The sequence below is a fragment of the Trichechus manatus genome, unplaced genomic scaffold (assembly GCF_000243295.1).
Source record: "Trichechus manatus latirostris isolate Lorelei unplaced genomic scaffold, TriManLat1.0 scaffold00001, whole genome shotgun sequence".
Lineage (NCBI taxonomy): Eukaryota > Metazoa > Chordata > Mammalia > Sirenia > Trichechidae > Trichechus > Trichechus manatus.
Window position 1 is genome coordinate 16,388,888 of NW_004443937.1, and position 20,462 is coordinate 16,409,349.

Below are 20,462 nucleotides of genomic sequence, written 5' to 3' on the forward strand. Positions count from 1 at the left end.
CATAAAACAGTATGTGTACTGACTGTTTAATGAGAAACTGTTTGTTCTGTAAACCTTCACCTAAAGTACAATAAACAAAGAAAAACGGTGCAAAGTAGAGGTCCAAATCTGTTCTTTTACATGGGCTTATCCAGTTGTCCCAGTAACATTTGTTTAAAAGACTATTCTTTCCCCATTTAATGGGCTTGTATCCTCGTTAAAATCAATTGACTGTAGATGTATGGGTTTATTTCTGGACTCTCCATTCTGTTTTGTTAATTTATATGTCTTTTCCTTATGCTAGTACCACAGTTTTGATTACTGTAGCTTTGTAGTAAGTTTTGAAATAAGGAAGTGTGAATCTTCCAACTTTGTTCTTTTTCAATATTGTTTTGGCTATTCAGGGTCCCTTGCAGTTCTATTACGGATGAATTTTTATGAACAACTTGTCTATTTCTGTAAAAAAGGCATTTGGGATTTTGATAGAGATTACATTGTATCTGTATATTAATTTGAGGAGTGTTGCCATCGTAATAATATTAAGTCTTCAAATCCATGAATACAGGATCTCGTTCTATTTACATCTTTAATTTCTTTCAGTAATGTTTTATAGCGTTCAGTGTACAAGTCTTGCACCTCCTTGATTAATATATTCCTGTTTATTCTTTTTGATGCTATTTTAAGTGGAATTGTCTTAATTTCATTTTAAAAATTTTAACATTTTATTGTGTTTTAGGTGAAAGTTTACACAGCAAATTAGTTTCCCATTCAACAATTCATACACAGATTGTTCGGTGACATTGGTTGCTATGCCTGCAATGTGTCAACACTCCCCCATTTCCACCCTGCCTTCCCCATTTCCATCCCAGGTTCCCTGTCCCTCCTTGCCTTCTCATCTTTGCTTTTGGGCAAATGTTGACTGTATAGTCTTGTATGGTTGATTGTTCTGAGGAACACATTCCTTATGGATATTATTGTTTATTTTATAGGCCAATCTATTATTTGACTGAAAGGTGACCTCCGGGAGTGGCTTCAGTTCCCAGATTAAAAGTGTGTCTTAGGGCGATAGTCTCAGGGCTTCCTCTAGTCTTTATCAGTCCAGTAAGTCTGGTCTTTTTTATGAATTTTGAGTTTTGTTCTACATTTTTATTCCATTATAACTGGGACCTTCATTGTGCCTCTGGTCAGAGCAGGTGGTACTGGTAGCCAGGCACCATCTAGTTCTTCTGGTCTCAGGCTAGAGGAGGCTGTGGTACATGTGGGCCATTAGTCCTGTGGACTAATTGTTTTTTGAGTCTTTGGTTTCCTTTACTCTCCTTTGTTACAGACGGGAAGAGACCACTGGCTGTTTGCAAGCTTTTAAGACCCTAGATGCTACTCACCAAGTATTATGTAGAACATTATCTTTATGAACTGTGTTATGCCAATTGACCTGTGAAAACACCAAAACCAAACCTATTGCCATCGAGTCGATTCTGACTCACAGCGACCCTATAGGACAGAGTAGAACTGCCTATAGTGTTTCCAAGGAGTGGCTGGTGGATTCAAACTGCCAACTTTTTGGTTAGCAGCCAAGCTTTTAACCACTCTGCCACCAGGGCTCCTTTTTTGATTGTTCATTGCTAGCATATAGAAATACAACTGATTTTTGCGTTGATCTTATATCATAGAAGTGGCAAGACATTCTTGTCTTGTTCCTAATATTACAGGGAAAGCTTTCAGTCTTTCACCATTAAGTATAATATTGGCTATGGGTTTTTGATTTTTATTTTTTATTGTTGTAGTTTAAGTGAAAGTTCACAATTCAAGTCAGTCTCTCATACAAAAATCCACACATACACTGTTAATGTGACCCTCATCGCCCTCCTTACACTGTGACAGCACACTCCTCCCCACCAACCCCTATCTCCCATGTCCACTCAACCAGCTCCCAACCCTCTCTGACTTCTCATCCCACCTCCAGACAGAAACTGCCCACCCAGTCTCACGTATCCTCTTGAACCAAGAAGCACACCCTTCATGAGCATCACTTCATGTCACACAGTCCAGTCCAATCCCCGTCCAAAGAGTTGACTTCGGGAACTGTCCCAGCCCTGGGTCAACAGAGAGTCCGTGGGCCATGCCCTCTGGGGCTCCTCCAGTCTCAGTCAGACCACCAAGTCTGGTCTTTTTACTAGAATTTGAGTTCTGTACCCTACCTTTCTCCTGCTCTATCAGGGACTTTCTGTTGTGTTCCCTGTCAGAGAGGTCACTGGTGGTAGCCCGGCACCATCTAGTTCTTCTGGTCTCAGGCTGATGCAGTCTCTTATTTATGTGGCCCTTTCTGTCTCTTGGGCTAGTACTTTCCTTGTGTCTTTGGTGTTCTTTATTCTCTTTTACTCCAGGTAGTTGGGACCAATTGATGCATCTTAGCTTTTAAGACCCCAGATGCCACTCACCAAAGTGCGATGCAGAACATTTTCTTAATAAACTTTGTTATGCCAGTTGACCTAGATGTCCCCTGAAAGCATGGTCCCCAGACCCCTACCCCTGCTACTCTGTCCCTCAAAGTGTTTGATTGTATTCAGGAAACTTCTTAGCTTTGGTTTAGTCCAGTTGTGCTGACTTCCCTGTAGTGTGTGCTGTCCTTCCCTTCACCTAAGATAATTCTTGTCTACTATCTAGTTAGTGAATAACCCTCACCCTCCCTCCCCACCCTCGTAACCATCAAAGAATGTTTTCTTCTGTGTTTAAACCTTTTTTGAGTTCTTATAATAGTGGTTGTATACAATATTTGTCCTTCTATGACTGACTAAATTCACTCAGCATAATGCCCTCCAGATTCTTCCATGTTATAAGATGTTTCACAGATTCATCGTTGTTCTTTATCATTGTGTAGTATTCCATTGTGTGAATATACCATAATTTGTTTATCCATCCGTCCGTTGATGGGCACGTAGGTTGTTTCCATCTCTTTGCTATCGTAAACAGTGCTGCAATGAACATGGGTGTTCATATGTCTATTTGTGTCATGGCTCTTAATTTTCTAGGATATATTCCAAGGAGTGGGATTGCTGGATCATATGGCTTTTTAAGGAAGTGCCATATCGATTTCCAAAGTGGTTGTGCCATTTTACATTCCTGCCAACAGAGTATAAGTGTTCCAGTCTTTCCACAACCTCTCCAGCATTTACTATTTTGTGTTTTTTGGATTAATGCTAGCCTTGTTGGGGTGAGATGGTATCTCATTGTAGTTTTGATCTGCATTTCTCTAATGGCTAATGATCATGAGCATTTCTTCATGTATCTGTTAGCCGCCTGAACGTCTTCTTTGGCAAAGTGCCTGTTCATATCCTTTGCCCATTTTTTAAGTTGGGTTATTTGTCTTTTTGTTGTTGAGGTTTTGCAGTATCTTGTAGATTTTAGAGATTAGGCCCTGATCAGATTTGTCACAGCCAAAAATTTTTTCCCAATCTGTAGATTGTCTTTTGACTCTCTTGGTGAAGTCTTTTGATGAGCATCTGTGTTTGATTTTTAGGAGCTCCCAGTTATCTAGTTTCTCTTCTGGTTCCTGTGCATTGTTACTTACGGTTCGTATTCTGTTTATGCCATGTATTAAGTCTCCTAACGTTGTCATATTTTTTCTTCCATGATCTTTATCATTTTCAATTTTATATTTAGGTCTTTGATCCATTTTTATTTTGTGTGTGTGGTGTGAGGTATGGGTCTTGTTTCATTTTTTTGCAGATGAATATGCAGTTATGCCAGCACCGTTTGTTGAAGAGACTGTCTTTTCCCCAATTAACAGACTTTGGGCCTTTGTCAAATATCAGCTGCTTGTAGATGGATGAATTTATGTCTGGATTCTCAATTCTGTTCCATTGGTCTGTGTATCTGTTGTTGTACCAGTACTGGCTGTGGGTTTTTTTATAGATGTCCTTTATCAGGTTAAGGACATTCCCTTTTATTCATGCTTTATTGACTGTTTTTATCATAAAATAGTGTTTGTCAGATGCATTTCCTGCATCAGTTGAGGTGATCATGTGGCTTTTCCCCTCCATTCTATTAATACAATATATTACATTGATTGATTTTCATATGTTCCTAAAAGTATAAAATTCAATGAGACATGACTTCTGTCCTCATGAATCTTCATAGCCAAGACACAGACAATTAATTAAACCAAAAATCACAGACTAATGGTGAATGCTTATGGAAGGCATGCTTGTGAGGTTATGTGGGCACAGAGAACAGCATATAATTCAGACTGGAGTATCATAGAAGGCTTCTCAGAGAAGGTGATACTTGAACTGAATTTTGTAGACTGTAAACAGATCTTTCTTTTTTGTCTAATCTGATAATCACTTTTTTCATTCGTACTTAGAACATTTACATTTAATCTAATTAATGATTGTCTTGGTCATCTAGTGCTGCTATAACAAATTCCACAAGTGGATGGTTTTAACGAAGAGAAGTTTATTTCCTGCAGTCAAAGTAGGCTAAAAATCCAAATTCAGGGCGTCAGCTCCAGGGGAAGGCTTTTTCTGTCTGTCGGCCTTCTTCTCTTCGGTGTTCCCCTGGACTAGGAGCTTCTCTGTGCAGGGACCCTGGTCCAAAGGACGCCCTCTGCTCCCAGCACTGCTTTCTTGATGGTATGAGGTCCCCAATTCTCTGCTTGCTTCCCTTTCTTTTTATGTCTTGAGAGAGAAAAGGTAGTGCAGGCCACACCCCAGGGAAATTCCCTTTACATTGGATCAGGGATGTGACCTGGTGTTACAATACCACCCTAATCCTCTTTAACATAAAATTACAATCACAGAATGGAGGCCAGCCACACAATTCTGGGAATCATGGCCCAGCCAAATTGATACACACATTTTTGGGGGTCCATAATTCAAACCATGACAATGATATATCAGTTAAAATCCACCATTTGGTAGTTGTTTTCCGTTTGCTCCATTTTTCTTTTCTCCTATTCTTCTACCTGCTTTTGGGTTGAGTATTTTTTATGATTTTATTTCATCTCCACTATTAGCTTATTTTTACTTCTCTTTAAAGTGTTTTTAGTGGTTGCCCTACAATATACATTTTAAGTTAATAACATTTTATTTTCAAATAATATTATACTGCTTTATGTGTATTGTGAGGACCTTATGGCAGTATACTTCCAATTCTTCCAATATTTTGTGTTATTGTCATATAGTCTTTTGTTTTTTAAATAATATTTTATTGTGTTTTCAGTCGAGGATTACACAGTAGTTTAGGTTCCCATTCAACAGTTTTTACACAGGTTGTTCAGTGATGTTGGCTACATTGTTCACAATGCGTGAACATTCTCTATTATTTCCATTTCCATTAATCTAGTTTCCCTGCTCCCTTACATTCTTATCTTTGTTTTAAAGTAATTGTTGACCATTTGTTCTCATATAGATGATTTTTTAAAGGAGCATAGTACTCATGGGTGATATTCTTTATTTTGTGAGCCAGTCTGTTATTTAGGTAAAAGGTGACCTCAGGGGCTAGTTTCGGTTCAAGGTTTAAAGAATATCTCAGGACAGTAGTCTTGTGGAGTCCTTCAGTCTCAACCGGTCCAATAAGTCTGGTTTTTGGGTTTTGTTTTGTTTTTTAGGAATTTGAGGTTCTGTTCCACATTTTTCTGCTACTCTGTCAGGGTCCATCTATTGTGTCCCCAAGCAGAATGGTCAGTAGTGGTAGCCAGGCACCATCTAGTTCTTCTAGTTTCAGGGTAGATGATGCCCTATTATTTTGTTTTGGACAGTTATATTTTACAGTGATAAAAAATAAGAAATATTTTACATTTACCTTAATTTTAACCATTTCTGTGGATCTGCCTTTGTGCAGATCAAGTTTCTAACTGGTATCATGCCTTCTGCCTGAAGAACTTTTACTATTTCTTGTATGACAGATACTGGTAATGAATTATCTCAGCTTTTGTCTGAAAAAAACTCTCTATAGCTTCATTTTTAAAAATTGTCATAATGATTTTATTGAAATATAATTCACATACTATAAAACTCACCCATTAAGTGTACAGTGGTTTTTAGTATATTCACAAAATTGTTCAACCACCATCACTGTCTAATTCCAGGACATTATCATCATCCCCAAAAGAAACCATGTGTATCTGTAGTCACTTACCATACCCTCTGCCCCTAGCCCCTGGCAGCCACTAACTATCATCTTCATTTTTGAAAGGTATTTTCTCTATATATGGAATTCTGGGTTGCTGGGGTGTTTTTTTGTTTTTATTTTTGTTTTCTGTTTCAACTTAAAAAAAAAAAAGCATTCCATTCCCTCTGGCTCTCATAGTTTCCTTTGAGAAGTCTAGTGTAATTCAACATTCAACAGTTTCTGTATGTACAGTTCAGTGACATTACATTCTTCAAATTGTGCAACCATCCGCACTTTCCTTTTCTGAGTTGTTCCTCCCCCATTAACATAAACTCACTGCCCCCTAAGGTTCCTATCTAATCTTTCGAGGTCCTGTTGTCAGTTTGATCCCATATAGATACTTCTTAAAAGAGCATAATGCTCAAGGTAAACATTTCTTTACTAGTTAAGATAAACTATTGTTTGGTTTTAAGAAGACTTCAGGGGATATTTTTGGTTTAAGGTTTAATCTTTATCTCAGAGAAATAGTTTTGGGAGTTCATCCAGTCTCCACAGCTCGAGAAATTCTGGATTCCATGAGATTTTTAAATTCTGTTATACATTTTACCCCTTTTGATAAGGATTCTTCTATAGAATCTCTGATCAAAATGTTTAGTAATGGTAACTGGGCACCATCCAGTTCTTCTGGTCTCATGGCAAAGGAGGCAATTAGCTTCATATTCCATTTCTTCCTCTTATTCCTGACTCTCCTTCTTCTATTGCTCCACATGGATAGAGACCTATTGTTGTGCCTTGGATCCGCTTGTAAGCTTTTCAGACCCCAGGCACTATGCAACAAACTAGGAGGTAGGACAGAAGCCCTAAACATAATATTAGGCCAGTTAACTGGGATGTCCCATGAAACCATGACCCTAAACCTCCAAACCAAGGAACCAAACCCCATGAGGTGTTTGGTTTTACACAGCATTTGCCAGTTCAACTTGTAACAGGTGTACAACTTACTGACAGCAAGTACATTAATCGGCTGTGCAACCATACCCTTAATCAATGCAATTTTTCCATCACCGTAAACCGAAACTCAGTACTCCATAAGCAATAACCTCCCCTTTCCCCTTCCGTCCCTCCCCTGTAACCACTAATAAACTTTGGTCTGTATACATTTGCCTCTTCATGTCTTTTTATGTAAGTGAAGTCATATTTGTTCTTTTATGATTGACTTATTTCACTCAACGTAAGTCTTCAGGCTCCATCCATATTGTAACATGTATCAAGACTTCATTCCCCCTACAGCTGAGTAGTATTCCATTGTATGTATGCACCGCATTTTGTTTCTCCATTTATCCACTGATGGGCATTTGGGTTGTTTCCACCTTTTGGCTATTGTGAATAGTGTTGCAGTGAACATTGGTGTACAAGTATCTGTTTGAATCTCTGCTTTCAAGTCTTTTGGGTATATCCCGAGGAGTGGAATTGCTGGGTCATATGGTAGTTCTATTTTTAGTTTTTTTGAAGAACTGACACACTGTTTTCCACAACAGCTGTGCCATTTTTCATTCCCACCAGCAATGGATAAGGATTCCAATTTCCCCATATTCTTGCCAACATTTGTATTTTTGTGTTGTCTCCCCCCCACCCCTGCCCTAGCCATCCTGGTGGGAGTAAAATGGTATCTTATAGTGGCTTTGATTTGCATCTATCTGATGGCTAATGATGTTGAACGTCTTCTCATGTGTCTGGTGGCCATTTGAATGTCTTCTTTGGTGAAATGTCTATTCAAATCCTTTGCCCATTTTATCATTGGGTTATTTGTCTTTTTGTTCTTACTCTTAGATGCTGATGTGAATAGAATCACTTCCCTAGAAGTGGCAATAGTGAGCACCACACTGATTCTTTCTTACAGTTTCTATCTCTCTGCTGAAATTCCCTATCTGCTTATGCATGTTGTCTATCTTTTCCATAAAAGGGTTTAACATATTGATCACATAGTTTCAGTGTCTGGGAAATGTAATCTCTTTATTCTGGTTCTATTGATTTTTGTATTTCTTGGCAGTTAGTTGTTATTTCTGGCATTTTTTGTCTTGTAATTTTTAATTGATTGCAGGCATAGTGTGTAGGACAGAGCCTGAGATGAATAATACTTATGTCTGGAAATGGGCACACTTATTATAATAGGCCATTAATGTGGGAGGTTGAACTGGGTTTGGGTTTTGTTTTTGTTCTGATTACCTTTGTTCACCACAGGCTTTCAATTTCTCTGATGTTACCTTGTATTTAGAGTGAGGATTGATTTTTCCAGGGAGTTTTTCCCAGTAGTCCTGCACCACTCTCAGCTGTACATCTTTTCTGTGAGCTTGTATCTTAGAGAGGATGTCCCCCATGCTCTTGACCCTCCCCAGCAATAGCTTGCTATTGCTTGTTACTTGGTGCTTTCTAATCTGAAGGCTGGGGGTGGAGGGGAGGACTTCTCTGCCTTCTTGGTTCAGACTCAGTCTTAGATTGGTTTGTGTCCCTGGGGCTCAGGCTCAGGCTTTCTCAGTCTGCTTCTCCTCCAGGGGAGTAGGGGTTCTTTCTTTTACCCTTCCATACCCAGGTGGGTCTTCACCTGTATTTTAGGGGTGATAGGGCTTATTGTCCTTCACTTGGCAGCTTAAGGCTTTTGTTCATTAGGGGAGAAGTGATCAGGTGAGACTTCATACCTTTCCCACAGCAGAGGAGTTCCCCTCCTCTAGGCATGCACCACCAAGGCAGGCTTTCTTCAGTCTCCTGCCCTGCCCCCAGTCTTTCTTGTGAGTACCCAGGGGGGTCTGCGGAGGGCTGGTGCAAACTCCTCTGATGTCTGTAGTTCCCAGAGGTTCTGTACTCCCATACTAGCCCACACCGCTTTTAGCAAGGTGATAATTTTGCCTGTATTCTTTTCTGCTTGTATGAAGTCCCTGCCTTCCTCCTGTTGCCACAGGTAAGCCAGTGTTTGCATCCCATCTCTCCTTGGAGGCCCCTGTCTTTCCTTAAATTTCAGGCTAGTTGATTGCCCTGCGACCTCAGTTCTCTGATACGTTCAACAAAAGCTGTGATTTTGTAGATGATTTAGGCTTTTTTGTTGCTAGTGTGGGAGTGAGACTCTTTCCAGCTTTCTATATTTCTGGGCCTTAAATTGAATCTCGAATGGTAGGTAGGAGTTGACATGGTGAAAAAGGGTGGGAAAGACATTTTGAGCAGAGGAAGGTGCTCAGGCAAGACACAGGGGCATGAAATTGCATGAGAACTTCATTTACAAACAGCTGGTCTGGGGTCAGATTAACGTTGTGAGTGAAAGTTGGGAGGAATAGTGGACTACATCATGGAAGGACCTGAATGCTCAGTGAAGGTGTTAAATTGTATTCTGAAAGTACTGGGGAGCCGTAAAGCTACAGCTTTGGTAGGCATTTGCCATCAAGCCTCTTTTCTTTGGTGATCAAGAGGGATTAACAACACATGGGCTGAATTACTTCTAAAATGATTGCCATACTCTTCAGTCTGTCAGTGTACCCAGTCGGTGTGTAGAAGAGGCTGCTGAGTATCTAATTTGCCCATGTGTTTTGCCCCCAGTTGGGCAGTATTGGTGCTGCGGACAGTCCTGAGGAGTGGGAGAAGGTATGGGACAACTGGAGGCTACTGACAATGGCTGGGATCTTTGACTGCTGGGAGCCCCCAAAGGGGGGAGACATCCTGTATTCCTACACCATCATCACAGTGGATTCCTGCAAAGGCCTGAATGACATCCACCACAGGTAAGTCACGCTGCTATTCCTCAGTCCAAAAGGATTCAGAGGAGCATTTGTCCTCTTTGCTTTTAGATAGCTAGCTTCTGGAATTCAAAGTTTCTTTATGCACAGATTTAGAGAGTAGGAAACTAAAACAGTTGCTTAACAAAATATAATTACTGTCAGTTCTGCTGTAACATGACATGCATTCCTAAAAATCACTGCACTGTGCAAAATTGTACAATAAAAAAACAAAGCTCTAAATAAATAAATACCACAGAGCTTATGGGAAAAGTGAGGTGATGGGCGCAACACTTAGAGCTTTGTCAGTGATACATCAAAAAAATAATGTTGTTGTTAGGTGCTGTCGAGTTGGTTCTGACTCAGAAGCACCCTGTGTACAACAGAACGAAACACTGCCCGGTCCTGGGCCTTCCTCACAATCATTGCTATATTAGAGCCCATTGTTGCAGCCACTGTGTCAATCAGTCTATCTCGTTGAGGGTCTTCCTCTTTTTCACTGACCCTCTACTTTACCAAGCATGATGTCCTTCTCCAGGGACTAGTCCCTCCTGATAACATGTCCAAAGTATGTGAGACAAAGTCTCGCCATCCTCCTTTCTAAGGAGCATTCTGGCTGTACTTCTTCCATGACAGATTTATTCGTTCTTCAGGCACTCCATGGTATACTCAATATTCTTTGCCAACACCATAAAAAATAGGACCTAATAAAAATTGTAGCACAGTTTTATACATGTTAAGTGGTTAAGAAATATAAAAATACTCCAATAAATATGGCACTTTACCTTGAAAAACACCTGAAGTTTGCTTGTAGAAGTGGGTGTCAGAAGGGTTGCACTTCATGAATTATTATGAAGTAGTGGAAGAAAGGTTATCAAAATTTGTCATCTTTTGCAGTCTTAAATCCTGGGGCATGTTTTTTCTGCCTTGAAATGTAGTTTCTTTGAGGCATGTGTTTATAATAGATAACCTATTTCATCAAAATTAAAAATTCAGTCCGATGTATAGCCTCCTTCTTCAAGTAACATCTGTATCTCTGCTGGAGATTCTTTTGCAGCTTTTTTATCTGTATTTATTACTTTGCCCAACAGCTGAAGGCTTTGGAAATTGTAGTGATGTTTGAAACCATCAAACCAGCCACTACTATCACTAAAACGAGCCAATTCTGCAGGATTTAAGGTCTTTGTATATAGATAGTGCTTTCTCTTTCCGAGAAAGATTCCAATTTCCTCACTGTTTAGCATTCAATCCATGTGCTAAATAATCTTTCTTCTATTCCTTTAACCAAACCAACCTGTTGCCATTGAGCTGATTCTGACTCATAATGACCCTGTAGGACAGAGTAGAACTGCCCCATAGGATTTCCAAGGAGCAGCTGGTGGATTCAAACTGCTGACCTTTTGTTAGCAGCCGTAACTCTCCATAGCTCTTAACCACTGTGCCACCAGGGCTCCCCTATTCCTTTAGGCCTTGTTAATTTAGAAGCATTTCTGAAGTTGTTCCAGCCATAGGCCTTTTTTTTTGCAGCATTGTCACTGATGTGGATTCCATTATGCGTATTGCTCAGGAGATAGCTTTTTTTTTTTTTCTTTAAGCTTGCACTGCTTGGCATGTTTTGAACCATGAAGAGTGTTTGAGATGTTGAGTGAGTGTTTTTTTAATAGAAAAGTTCACAATTTTAAAAGAATAGCAAAACACAACTTTGTAGGATAATACATGGCAAACTGAGATGGTTGGTAAATATTTGAAGTGTGTGCATGTATGCGTTTTGTGTGTTCCTACAAGGCTCAGTTCATCTGGGTGCAGTTTTCTATGTTCACCTAGTGTTTTTTTTTACAAACAAAATCGTGCATAAGCAAATGCATAATCTGTGGTTTGCTCAAATTGTTCTCATAAATTAGTCGCATTGGAACAGATGCACATCTTGAAAAGAAGCACTAGCAGATTTGACTGTATTTGTGTAGCACATTTGTAATTTTTCCCAGATCTGAGCACCCTCAGAATTGATTTTTTGATGTTTTGCTGCAAAGAATACAGTGTTTTACATACTGAGATTACCTACTTTAGCCTTATCCTAAGTGTATCTGTGAAATCATGTCTTGGTGTGATGTAGTAGTTATATTTTTTTGCTAATTCACCTTAATATAAATTCCCTTAATTCATCTAATCTAAAATACCACTGATTAAAAAATATACAATTATTTTATATGCTGCTAAGAAAGGTAAAGTGCTGCCAATTACTGCCAAATAACTATATCAGAATACAATGCAAAAATGCCATTCAATATAAGATGTATCTGGATTTCAGAGATTTTAAAATGTTTTTAAAGTATCTGATGAAATTACAGTATTTAACTATTAAAATATATTTTTATGCATATATCTCCTAAAATCAGCTGTACCATTCACCAGTGAAGTGTGTACCACGCTTTCCATTGGCCTAGGACACAGAAGCCAGTTGTTTCTAGGTGGTATGAAGGGACCTGAAATAGGACATGCCTGTGAGTGTTCCAAGAATAGACATCTTAGAATGCCTGAGAGGTGTCAGGGAGGGTGACTGCAGTCGTTTCCTAATGTCATCTTAGACAGCCTCTCTGCTTTAATGAGGCATGGTTCCTTCCCTTTGTTCACAATTATGTGAATAGCCCTTTCTTACTATAAGTCTTTCACAGGTGGTAAAGCTGGAGATTGTTGTTGACAGACATGTTTTTCAGCATCTGTATTTTTCTAGACTAGAGCATCATAGAAAGTTCACCAGTTTGCTAGAGTGTATGCCGGAATGCACTGGGCTCTAGTCATAGCACTATTCACTGTCGTTGCCATGACACTGACTCTCCTAGGGTTGGATTTGGTGCCCTCTCAAGTTGTGCTCAGGGAGCCTCCATGGCAGCGGTCAGCCTGTGATGCACAGAGGGAGGCAGGCTTTCCCTTGTGATAATTTGAGCTATTAGTGGACTCATGTCTCTCTCCCTTCTCTCCCTACCCTCATCTCACCTCTCCCAACCAATGTTATGACTGCCCTGGCTAGGATGCCTGCCATATTAGATGGAGATGAGGCAGTCTCTAAATGGCTTGACTTTGGTGAGGTCTCAACTCAGGAGGCTTTGAAGTTAATCCACCCCACAGAGAACATCACCTTCCATCCAGTCTCGCCTGTGGTGAACGACTCCCGAAACAACACTCCTGAGTGTCTGGTTCCTGTTGACTTGCCGGTAAAAAAGGTAGGGACCTGCGACCATTATAGTTCTTTTTGAACTTTCTGTCAGTATGGTCTTTTACAATCAGAACTTTAATCTAAACCACCAAAAACTCTCATATTCCTTGTATATGGCAAGGTAGAGTAGAGCAATGATTCTCAAACTTGGCTGTGACTCAGAGTCCTTAGGGGAGCTTTTTAAAAATGTAAATGCTGGGCCCTGTCTAGACCTACTGAATCAATATTCAAGGCTGGGGCTGGAGCTTCTGCATCATTAAGAAGCTTCTTCAGTGATTCTGATAATAAGCCAAGTTAGAGGACTCCTAGAGGAGCTAAGAGAAAGAAAAGGAACCCTTGACCATAATTGTATCTCTGTCCCCAACCCACCTGTCTGATTTTTTATGTCCCTTTTCTGTACCTCTTCTTTTCTAACTACAAGCTGGAGAAGGAGTTGTAGGTCTCTATCTCCTACAGGAGGATTTGAGAGCATCCATGTCATGAACTTTAACCTCTTAGAATTAGTAAGGATCCAGAGGATCTATTTCGAAGGGAAGATGAGCAGGCAAAAGGCCTACAAATAGGGAGGGAAGCTCCAAAGCAGAAACGTCCAGGCTGGCCCCCACTGACATTTGAGGAGAGACGTTTAAGAGTAGCAGTTGTTTCTAGGTGGTATGAAGGGACCTGAAATAGGACATGCCTCTGAGTGTTCCAAGAATAGACATCTTGGAATGCCTGAGAGGTGTCAGCGAGGATGATTGCAAGAATAGCTACCCCTCTCGTTTTTAAAAGTTTCTAAAGTTTTTCATCTCCACAGTCAGTGTCTTCTCTTTTGTCTCAATTCTCTGCAAACTCCTAAAACCCTGACACTTCATCTTTTTTTTCTTTAGATATCTCTAAAAATGTGATCACAGCTAACGGATTTTGCACATTGTCCCATCTCCGCCATGGTCTTTACTCCGAAAGAACTCCTGTTCTAGAAAGGTGGCAGTATGCCAATCCAGAGCCCTTTAGTTCAGGATTGGGGTGCAGGTGTACGGAAGCAGAGCAAGCAGTGACAGTCAGGGAGAAGTTGTGCACAGGTGCTGAATAATGGGGAAACAAGTTAGCCTGTTCAGCCTTAGGCCCAGAATCTCTGATCATAGTGGCTGTTTGAGGCTCATCCATCTCTCTCCAGCCTCATTTCCCAACACTTCTACTGGTCACACTGAATTACATTCTTTTTCATTCTTTGCACAGGTTTGGAATGCCCTTCATCTCTCTTCTCTGCCTGGTCCAACACACCTCCTCTGTGAAGCTGTCTCTTAGGCCTACTCCCCTACCCCTTGGAGCACACTCAGCGGCTCCTTCCTTCCTTTGTACTCCCAAAGCACTTTGTACATGCTTTTACCAGCATTTATTACAGACCACAATCTATTTCACAAATTTGTGAGTTCTCTGAGAGTAGAAGCTGTGTCTTGTTCATCTTTGAACCCTCAGAATTGATCACAGTTTTCCTTAAACTGTCACTGAAAGAAGGAAGAGGAAGTGACTAAGGAGACAGATGTCTGAGAGGTATGCTGAAAGCATGCTTTTAGGATAGAAAGTTACAAAATATTTCTTTTGAAAAGCAGATTGCAGTTAATGTAATTCATTGCTATTAAGACTGTGGGCCCTGGAGTCAGACCGCTTGGACTCAGATCCCTGCTCCACCACCTACTAGCAATGTGTGACCTTCAGCAAGTGACTTAACTTCTCAGAGCCTCAGTTTCCTTCTTTGTGAGATTGTGGAAATAAGATGTACCTCGTAGTGTTGACAAAAAGATTAAATAATAAAATCCACATAGAGTGGATAGCACAAAGTTAGCCCTCAGTTAAGTGTTCAGTTACAATTAGGTCTATATGTGTAGAGAAAGAAGGAAGAATCAGGAGGTTAATCCTAGTCTAAAAATGTCCAGCCTTACTCATTTATATAGCTCTAGCATTAGGAGGTAGATGCTGCCTGGACCCCGATAGTGAAAAAAAAAAAGAGAACACTTCTAACTCCTGGAGTCCCATCTGGCCCTAGTAACATTTTCCAAGCCTGGGGCAGTACCTAATGCCTCTCCCCGTTTCTTCTCTTGGAGTTAGCCACCTTCTTAGGCTTTTCCCAAATGCTTGAGCAGGGTGGTTTGAGCTTTGTCCTCCTTTCTCCTAGGAGCTCAAGGCAAGTGGCAGCAGCCAGAGGATGTTGCAGTGGCTGGCCACAAAGTCACCCAAAAAGGAAGATTCTAAAATAGCCCAAAAGGAAGAGTCAGATGTGCCTCAGTGGTCCAGCCAGTTCCTGCAGAAGAGCCCAGTCCCCACCAAGAGAGGCAGTGCAGGACTCCTGGAGCGATGGCTGAAGCAGGAGAAGGAGGAGCCCCTGGCCAAGCGGCCTCACTTCCAGTAACCCAGGGCTTCGGAGACCAAGGCCACAGTTTGCTGTACTCTGCTGCCGCTGCTAACAGTTTTTTGAAGTGTGTGTGTGTGGACTAGGGGGTGGAGGGATGCATGATAATTTGCTTTGGATTGTTTCTGACATGAGGAAGGAGGTAGCACAGTTTTAGTTGACAGTTGTGGGCTCTTGGGGCGCGTGGCTGTTCCTAGCTGCGACAGGAACCCAGCGTGAAGCTGATGGGTGGCTTGGAGAAATGCCCACTGTTCCTGAGAGGAAGAGGAGAGGCCATCACCATCACCAGCCTCTAAGGGCGCAGGGCAATATGCCTGGGCAGACCTTTCCTGCTCGGGCTACCGGAGCCTTCCTTTGAGGCCTGACCCTGCTGCGCACTCACAGCCCTGGCCTGGTGCTCCCAGCAGAGGCTGTTCGCTGTTTAGGCTTTGGACTCTGTCTTTCAGAATTTTAAGTTCTTAAAATAAGTTTTTTTTTTTTTTCAAATGAATGTATAAATTATATTTGATAATCTATATTTTGGAAAATGATGGTAGTGGGGCAGTTCTGGAATTTACCCAGTTTTCCCCTTGCATCAGTTCTAAGGAATGGGTTTTGTCCCAAACAGGGAGCACTGGACAAAGCTGCTTTTTTGGAAACAATAAAAAAGCTTGGTTGGGGGCACCCTGTAGAGTCTCTTTTCACATAATACTTGGAAGTCTGAATCCTTTAGCTTAAAACTAACTTTGAGTGCCTGCCATGAGCAGGAGCTGGGGGAGAACCGGGTGCAGAGAACCTGGCCAAGACCCTCTCCTTACCGCAGGGAGCCTAGGATCTGGGTGTGTAGAAGCCCTGGATGGAGACCACCTAGCCCTATCCAGAGATTCCAACCCTGGATAGAGCAAGGCACAGAGGAGGCTGCAGCCTTGGGGGTGGGACTGGGGGCTTCCTTCTGAGGGCCTGGAAATGAGGCTGCGCAGAGAGACCCCCACCTGCCCCAGCCTATGATGTGCTCTTCGAGCTGAATCACTTTATAATTAGGTATCATTTTGATGGTTATCTATTTGTCCATCTCCCCACCCCGACTATTAATTCCATGATAGCAGAGACACTTTTTTGACATTACTGCCTTTCCAAAACCCCCAAAAAACAAACCCGTTGCCGTCAAGTCGATTCCAACCCATAGCGACCCTGCAGAAGAGAGAACTGCCCCACCAGGTTTTCAGGGAACGGGCTGGTGGATTTTAACTGCTGACCTTTTGGTTAGCAGCCGGTGTGCAAATTTTTCTTAAATGAACATGCCGAGCCCTGTGCTACAGTGGGGGAAGGACAGGCATTAACCAGATGTCACACCTTGCAAGTAAGTACTTGCTTGTGTACTAAAGGTAAAAAAACGAGAAGACTGGAGGGGGCTGCTGTGGATGAGGTGCTCCGAGAAGGCCTCTCCTGTAAGCGCCGAGGGGAAGAGACGGTGCAGAGAGGTTGGGTGGAGCCAGCGCGGGGGCGGTAGTGTGACCTACTCGGAGGTCCGGGGCCTTCTAGGTATTCAGATGTGGGAAGGGGTAGAAGAATCTTAACGAACGCCAGGGCCGGGCCCGCTCCTTCTTCTTTCGGGCGTCCTGGAGAGAAGATCTGACAAAATGCTGTCCCAGGAAGCTGGAAGAGAGCTGGCCCCGAATTGATCGTGCAGGACGCGGCGGCGACCCCCGCCAACTGCGGCTCCGAAGGCGGCGCGCGGCACCATAGCAGGGAGGCTGCCGCACTGCCGCCGTGCAGACCCCGCCCACTGCCGGCCTTGGCTCAGACTGAGGCCCTATGCAAATCAGGGATTGGAATTTCCGCCAATCGGAGGGGAGCTCCGAGACTGAGCTGCTAATGGAAGGCGAGCGGCGCCTGGCGCGGCACGCCTCCAATCGGCCTCTACGGGCGGGGGCGGACCGCGGGGCCAGCCGGGGATCCTCCGGCTCCGGCCGGCTCCCTCTGCCTGGTCCCTCTGGCTTTTTTTTGTTTCTTAATTTCTCTGTTGAGCGCCCTCCCTTCCGGTTGAGGAAGCGGTGTTGGCGCATGGGGGTTTACTTAGTCCGCCGTTTTCCCGGAAGAACGAAATCGTTTCGCTCATGGCCTCTGTTTTTGTTTGGGGTAATTTGTGTGGGGGTTGGTTGTGTTATTGAGTTTTTTAAAATGCAATAATATACCGGAATTTTTACTGTTATGACTATATTGTCAAATTTGCCTTAAGTTAAATAAACAAATGACAAAAATGAACTTCCCTTTGTTTTTCATTACTACTTCTCCATTGCTTTAAAGAGTTGCAGATCAGGTTGGTGGGAGGTTTTCATTTTAAAATGAAAAAATAGAATGTCCTCAGTGGCATGTATCTTTTTCATTCAGGATTTTATAATATCACACAGACGTGATGTCAAAAACACATACTTGTATCTAAGAAGTTTCAGGTTTACAGAAATACATCTTGGGCAATTCATTTTGCAGCTTGTTTTTTTCTGAGTCATCAGGGATGTGTATCCTCAGCTTTACTAACCCATTGCCGTCAAGTCGATTCCGACTCATAGCGACCCTATAGGACAGAGTAGAACTGCCGCAGTTTCCAAGGAGCGCCTGGTGGATTCAAACTGCCAACCCTTGGTTAGCAGTCAAAGCTCTTAACCACTATGCCACCAGGGTTTCCACTCAGCTTTATTAGGTTTTGCCAAATCGCTCTCCAATTTTTCACTTTTTCAGGGGCATATGAATCCCCATTTCCCCAACCTTCTTGCTTACTTAACCAACCAAATCTAACCAACAAACATGGCAGCCCTCCCCTGCCTGTCTTAACTGGCATTTCCTCTCTGGGTGAGGCCATGTCGTTAAGCCAGGACTCCAACTGTTCTTTGGGGCAGGTGGGGAAGCCCTAGCATGTGGCTGTCTGGCCCCTCCACTGGGCACCAAGATGACAGCCCCCGCCAGCCCCTGCCCTAACCCTGCTGCAATTAGGCTTGGCTCCAGGCCTTAAGGGGATTCTTTCCTACTCTGCAGGCTTCCAGGAGGCAGAGGGTACGTGGGGGCCCGTGGTCCTAATAGGTGCCCACCCCCTTCTCCTGTCCGGAGTCTATCTGGACCCATCACCTGCAAAGCTTGTGTGTTGAAAGCCAATCCCACTTTGTACAGAGGCAGAAACAGACCAGGCAAGGGAGGGATTTGGCCAAGAGCGCACACCTTGGATTCAAATCCAAGGGGCTCCTGGCCTGGGAAGGGTGTCTCAGCTTGAATTTGGACAAGATCCTACTTGGTGCTGGGAATGGCCTGGAGGGGATATGTCAGAGTGGGAACCACAGATAGTGAGGGGTGCCTCAGACTCCCAGATTCCCACCTGGGCTTGTCCCAGACTAATCTTTGCCCCCTCACCCTTCTCAGCCAGACTGAGCAGCAAGTGGCTGGAAAGATGGAAACCCCATTCCCTGGGAAGAGGAGCTTTGGCTCAGGCTGTACAGGAGGATCCCCAATACATGCAAGACTCTGACCAAGTCCTTTGCCCCCTCTGAGACTTGGTTTGCCCATCTCTGAATTAGGAGGGTGGGTGCTCACAATCAAACTCCCAGGAACCCAGAATAGCAGAGACAGTGGGTGTTGAGGGAGGCCCACGACCTCTGGGTTGAGTGTCCCTCCTGTGAAGATTGGTGAGGGTCCCCCTGTGTCCCAGTGAATCCAGGAGGAGAGGCATGCTGCAGACTCCGAAGGGAACACTCTGGTGGGCCGCAGAGGGCACCGGTGAAAGGGGTTGGACAATTAAGCTGAACAACACAGAAGAATGTAAAGGACAGTGTTTCCCAGCTGAGACCATGTTCCAAGCAACCAGACTCCGAGCCCCTAACTGAGGCAGCCAGGAACCTTGGCTCACACTCAAGGTTCTGTCTGTCGATGAAGGGCAGGGCCTGGGAGAGACAAGAGGAAGTAGGCAAGAAAGGAGGCCTCTGATAGGGTTCTCTGCAGGGTGGACTGGACGAGGCCCTTGGATGCTGATGGCAATGCTGTAGTGAAGGCTATGAACCCAGTACAGACACCCAGCCAGCAGGCTAGGTCTGGCTCTCACCAGCTTATGGTGTCCTTCAGCTCAGTCTCCTTCAGGACCACCACCATATGGGATTTCTTGTCCTGTGAAGTGGCTGGAAAGGCCCTCATAGAAGACCTAGTTGAGAGATCTCAAAGTGGGGGGCTGCAGGCCACATTTGGCTCACACACTTATTTTGTTTGGCCCATACAATATTTATTTTTTGAGGCTACATCTTAGAAGTGGGAGGCTTCACACAAAAAAGTTGGTTTCCAATTAGAAAAATTCTCAGGAGGCACCTCTAATAGCTGGGCCCCGTGGCCGGGCTATGGTATCCTCCCCGGGCCTCCCTGGACAGCACAGGCTGCTCCCAGGCTCCGGACGGGGACTTAGAAGCATTTTCAGGAGGCGCTTCTGGCTAGGTTTGAAAAAATGGTAAGCTCTGGCCATACAGAGCCCACACTGCTGTTGGGCAACAGTCAGCAGGAGCAGGTAACCACTGCCCGCTTCAGGCAGGGCCTGTGTCTTCCAGTTGGTCAGACTGCCCTACCTGGCCTGGGCCTGTGAGCCTCTATGTTTAAGATCCTTGGTCTGGCTCCTCCTCACCCTCACCCCCATCTACCCATTTTACAACTGGGAAACTGTGATAGATTTGCCATGTGTCAACTTGGCTAGGCTGAACTACATTTCCCAGAATTCCCTTTCTTGTATGGTTCCCATTAGGATGGGCCACAAGGTTGAGTCTTGCCAGATTTGGAAGGAAGCAGCCATTCTGGTTGCGGATCTGCTGACTCACTCAGCTAGCGTCAAGCAGCAGCTGGGCCTGCAATTGCTCCAGCCTTTACCTTCTCTGGATCCTCCTCCAGTTTTTCTGACTCCTGAGCTGGGTGTCTGTGTTTCGCTCTGTGATAGAAGTTCTCAGCTTCTGCAGTCTACTTTCATCGCCAAGGTCAGAGGAAACAAGAATGGACACAGGTTTCAGTC

General features: G+C 43.3%; 1 protein-coding gene across 4 annotated transcripts in view; it reads left to right on the forward strand.

The window, feature by feature from the left end:
- HMCES (5-hydroxymethylcytosine binding, ES cell specific) overlaps positions 1–17,860 on the forward strand; it is a 42,400-nt gene extending 24,540 nt beyond the window's left edge. For 3 of the 4 annotated variants that reach the window (XM_023724854.1, XM_023724896.1, XM_004368388.3), the window contains 3 exons: positions 9,676–9,857; positions 12,880–13,072; positions 15,221–17,859. In XM_023724854.1, coding sequence (XP_023580622.1) covers positions 9,676–9,857; positions 12,880–13,072; positions 15,221–15,454 — 609 coding nt within the window. In that variant the 3' untranslated portion in view covers positions 15,455–17,859. Of the gene's footprint in view, positions 1–9,675; positions 9,858–12,879; positions 13,073–15,220 lie in introns of all 4 variants that reach the window. The other variant, XM_023724809.1, reaches the window with a different exon arrangement.
- The last annotated feature ends 2,602 nt before the right edge of the window (positions 17,861–20,462 follow it).